Genomic DNA, 3,667 nt, shown 5'->3' on the forward strand with positions numbered 1-3,667 from the left:
CCGGTGAATTGGTTTGGCAGTGTGAGCAGTTGTTGGTAGACGTAAAGCCCATCTTGAACATCCGATGACCTGTATAGTGCACTCTATGTAATATTTTGTAATGAATTAATTGAAGACTGGGATTTCTAATTAGATGAAAGGTTTTTAAGCAAATCTGAGACCAGAAGTTTAGGTCTAAGTTAACTGATAAATCCGCTTCCCATTTTGCAATAGGAAGTGATATTGATTCATCTGTTTTAGAAAGCATTCTGTATATTTTGGATAGTAATTTGGGGGGTTTAAGAGTAAGAAATTGAACCACGCTTGGTGGTGTTTGTAGTTCAACTTGACCCGGTTTAAATTTCTTTTTTTACTATGGATTTAATTTGTTGATATTCTAAAAATCTTTTCTTGTTGATCCCATATTGTGTAACTAGTCCGTCAAATGAAATAAATTCGGTTCCTTCTAGTATATGTTCTACATATTTGATTCCTTTACCACTCCAATCTGAAAAGTTTGTCATATTATTGTTTTGTAATATGTCAGGGTTGTTCCAGATAGGTGTACATTTGCATGGGTGTTGGGTCTGTCTAGCACAGGCATTTTTAGATAAATAGCTGTATATGTTTACAAAATGTACAATTAGATTACATTTGCATTTCAAGTTATAAAAGTTTACTCAACGTGTCTGTGGGGTTTTTTTGTACAGTAAAGAAATACTACTAGGATTTTAAGTTCTTTGTGTGATTTCAGATCACTAATACTAATGCAGTATGTCAGTGAAAAAAACAACTAAATTCAGTTGAGCTGAAAAGATACCAAACAAGGCAAGGGGAAAAAAATAAAATGAAACAATCTGAGGGTGAAATACAAACATAAACTAAAAAGGAGTCAAAAATGGCCGGTTGTATTTTGGAGGGTTAATCCAACAAATCACGAAAAATTTGGTTTAAATTTTTGTTCATGACAGTGCAGATTTCTGACATTTTGTGTAATTTAAGCTGTAACAATGTGATTGTTTTCTAACAAAAAACAGTGAAACTTAAGTTAGACTTGTGTTTGTAAATGAACCGCCCCATGTTGTGTAGCTTTCTGGATTTTATACTTATTGGGCTACATATTTATTTATCATACATGCTATACAGTACATAGCATCAAAACTCACATGTTTTATGTAACTAAAGTGTTTAATTATGTGGGCTACAGAAAATAATTAAGTTGTAGACTATATTTATATGAAAAACATCTATACTTACTGCATTTGAATCATTTTAACCATATGTAACCACCTGCATATGTGTTTGGGGGGAAAAAAGGGCTTCGATTTTGCCACCCTCATGCCACCCTAAGAAAATTTCTCTAGATCCGCCCCTGGGTGGAACGAATGACCAGCACGCACAGGGTGTGCAGGAACACTATGGCGTGGAGCACACACATGGGAGTCTAGAGAGCAAAGGGGATTTTGTGTGCATCTGTTATTTACCTCACTGTAAACAAACGTACTGTTTTCACTAAAGAGTCTTTCGGGTCCTCCTTCCCCACATCCCATGGTTTGCTCTGGCAAACCGTGACATTAGCAGCATATTAGTCAGCTTAGAACACAGGGATTTAATAATAGATACACAAAACGGAGCATGCCCGTTCCGGCCGGCTTTAAAGGGTTAAAGTGAAACAGCAACATTTTACTCCTCCCCTCACGTCACTCAAATGCAACAAAGCAGGAAACATGATGTTTTTCCTCCTTAGTAGAGAGGAAGAAAAACGCCCAGAGAGATGCACAGACGATCAGACTGAGCTCAGACCAAACTAGCAGCTTCCTCTGAGTGAGTCCAGCTACAGGAGAGAAAAGTGGAAAACTCCAACACTGCTGCTTCAAGCTGCTGACGCTCCACACACTGAATGTGAGTTTGAGCAAAAACACGACTCAAAGGAAGTTTCAGTGAAGGTGGTAGAGGAGGGAGGGGAGCCAGGACTGACTGTACTGCCTGTCTGCTGTTTTCAGCTTCACTCACAGACTCAATGGCTTCCAGATCAGAGGAGGATCTCTGCTGTCCGGTCTGTATGGAGGTCTTCAGAGATCCTGTTATTCTGTCATGTAGCCACAGCTTCTGTGAACACTGTCTGAAGAGATGGTGGAGAGAGAGACCAACACACGAGTGTCCACTTTGTAAGAGAAGATCTTCAAAGAAGCATCCACCTTCAAACAAGGCTTTAAAGAACTTGTGTGAGTCGTTCTTACAGGAGAGATATCAGAGAGCTTCAGAGGCTCTCTGCAGTCTGCACTCTGAGAAACTCAGACTCTTCTGTCTGGACCATCAGCAGCCAGTGTGTGTCGTCTGCAGAGACTCAGGAAAACACACCAATCACAGATTCAGACCCATCGATGAAGTTGCACGACAACACAAGAAACTTCAGGAAACTCTGGAGCCCTTAAAGAAGAAGTTAAAGGTTTGTGAAGAAGTTCAAGTGAAGTTTGATCAAACAGCAGAACACATTAAGGTCCAGGCCCGACACACAGAGAGGCAGATTAAGGAGCAGTTTAAGAAGCTTCACCAGTTTCTAGCAGAGGAAGAGGAGGCCAGGCTGGCTGCACTGAGGGAGGAAGAGGAGCAGAAGAGTGGGATGATGAAGGAGAAGATGGAGGCTCTGAGCAGAGAGATAGCAGCTCTTTCAGACACAGTCAGAGCCACAGAGGAGGAGCTGAGAGCTGAAGATATCACATTCCTGCACAACTACAAGGCTGCAGTGGAAAAAGTCCAGCACTGCCCCCTGCTGGATGATCCACAGCTGCCCTCAGGAGCTCTGATAGACCAGGCCAAACACCTGGGCAACCTGACCTTCAACATCTGGAACAACATGAAGGACATGGTCTCCTACACTCCTCTCATTCTGGACCCAAACACTGCTGATCCAGACCTCATCCTGTCTGAAGATCTGACCAGTGTGAGAGGAGGAGAGAAGCAGCAGCTTCCTGATAATCCAGAGAGGTTTGATCATTCCTGCTCAGTCCTGGGCTCTGAGGGCTTTAACTCAGGGAGTCACAGCTGGGATGTTGATGTAGGAGACAGTACACCGTGGGGACTGGGTGTGTTAGCAGAGTCTGTGCAGAGGAAGGGAGACATATGGTCTGGATTATGGACAATATGGTTCTATGAAGGTAAATACTCAGCATGGTCACCACCAGGTCCTCTCACTGATCTCTCATTCCAGAAGAAGCTCCAGAGGATCAGAATGAATCTGGACTGGAACAGAGGAAAGCTGTCGTTCTCTGATCCTGATACTAACACACACATACACACCTTCACACACACTTTCACTCACAGGATGTTTCCATACATCAGCACTGTTGATAAATTGAACGTGTGTCCGTTGAAGGTGTCAGTGTCAGTGCAGCAGATGAGTTGAGGATGATGATGTTTCTAATGTTGTTTCCTGTCAGTGAGTTGAAGCTGTTAAACTGCAGCTGTCCTCCTGCTGCCTCGTTGTTCCAAAGCTCTTTGTTTCTCTTTTAGTTTCACTCTTTCTTTCTGTTTCTGCTGTCCACCTTTTCACATGGAAAATCATTTCACTGTTTCTCACTGAATGACTCCCCAAACTAGATTTGAAATTCTATCAAGTTTCTAATCATTACAAGTGATTCATGTTTCTATTTGATGTGTAAATGGAGATGATTTAGTTTGCTGGGAT

The 3,667-nt window shown here is 41.9% G+C and overlaps 1 protein-coding gene across 1 annotated transcript; it reads left to right on the forward strand.

The window, feature by feature from the left end:
- Positions 1-1,858: 1,858 nt before the first annotated feature.
- LOC113017751 (nuclear factor 7, brain-like) lies at positions 1,859-3,385 on the forward strand. The gene is made up of 2 exons (XM_026160864.1): positions 1,859-1,881; positions 1,983-3,385. The coding sequence occupies exon 2, from the start codon at positions 2,000-2,002 to the stop codon at positions 3,383-3,385; it is 1,386 nt and encodes a 461-aa protein (XP_026016649.1). The 5' UTR covers positions 1,859-1,881; positions 1,983-1,999.
- The last annotated feature ends 282 nt before the right edge of the window (positions 3,386-3,667 follow it).

The sequence above is a fragment of the Astatotilapia calliptera genome, unplaced genomic scaffold, assembly GCF_900246225.1.
Source record: "Astatotilapia calliptera unplaced genomic scaffold, fAstCal1.2 U_scaffold_2, whole genome shotgun sequence".
NCBI classification, from domain to species: domain Eukaryota; kingdom Metazoa; phylum Chordata; class Actinopteri; order Cichliformes; family Cichlidae; genus Astatotilapia; species Astatotilapia calliptera.

Coding starts and splice junctions, on each gene's coding strand:
- LOC113017751 (XM_026160864.1), top strand. CDS start 2,000: ATGGCTTCCAGATCAGAGGAGGATCTCTGCTGTCCGGTCTGTATGGAG.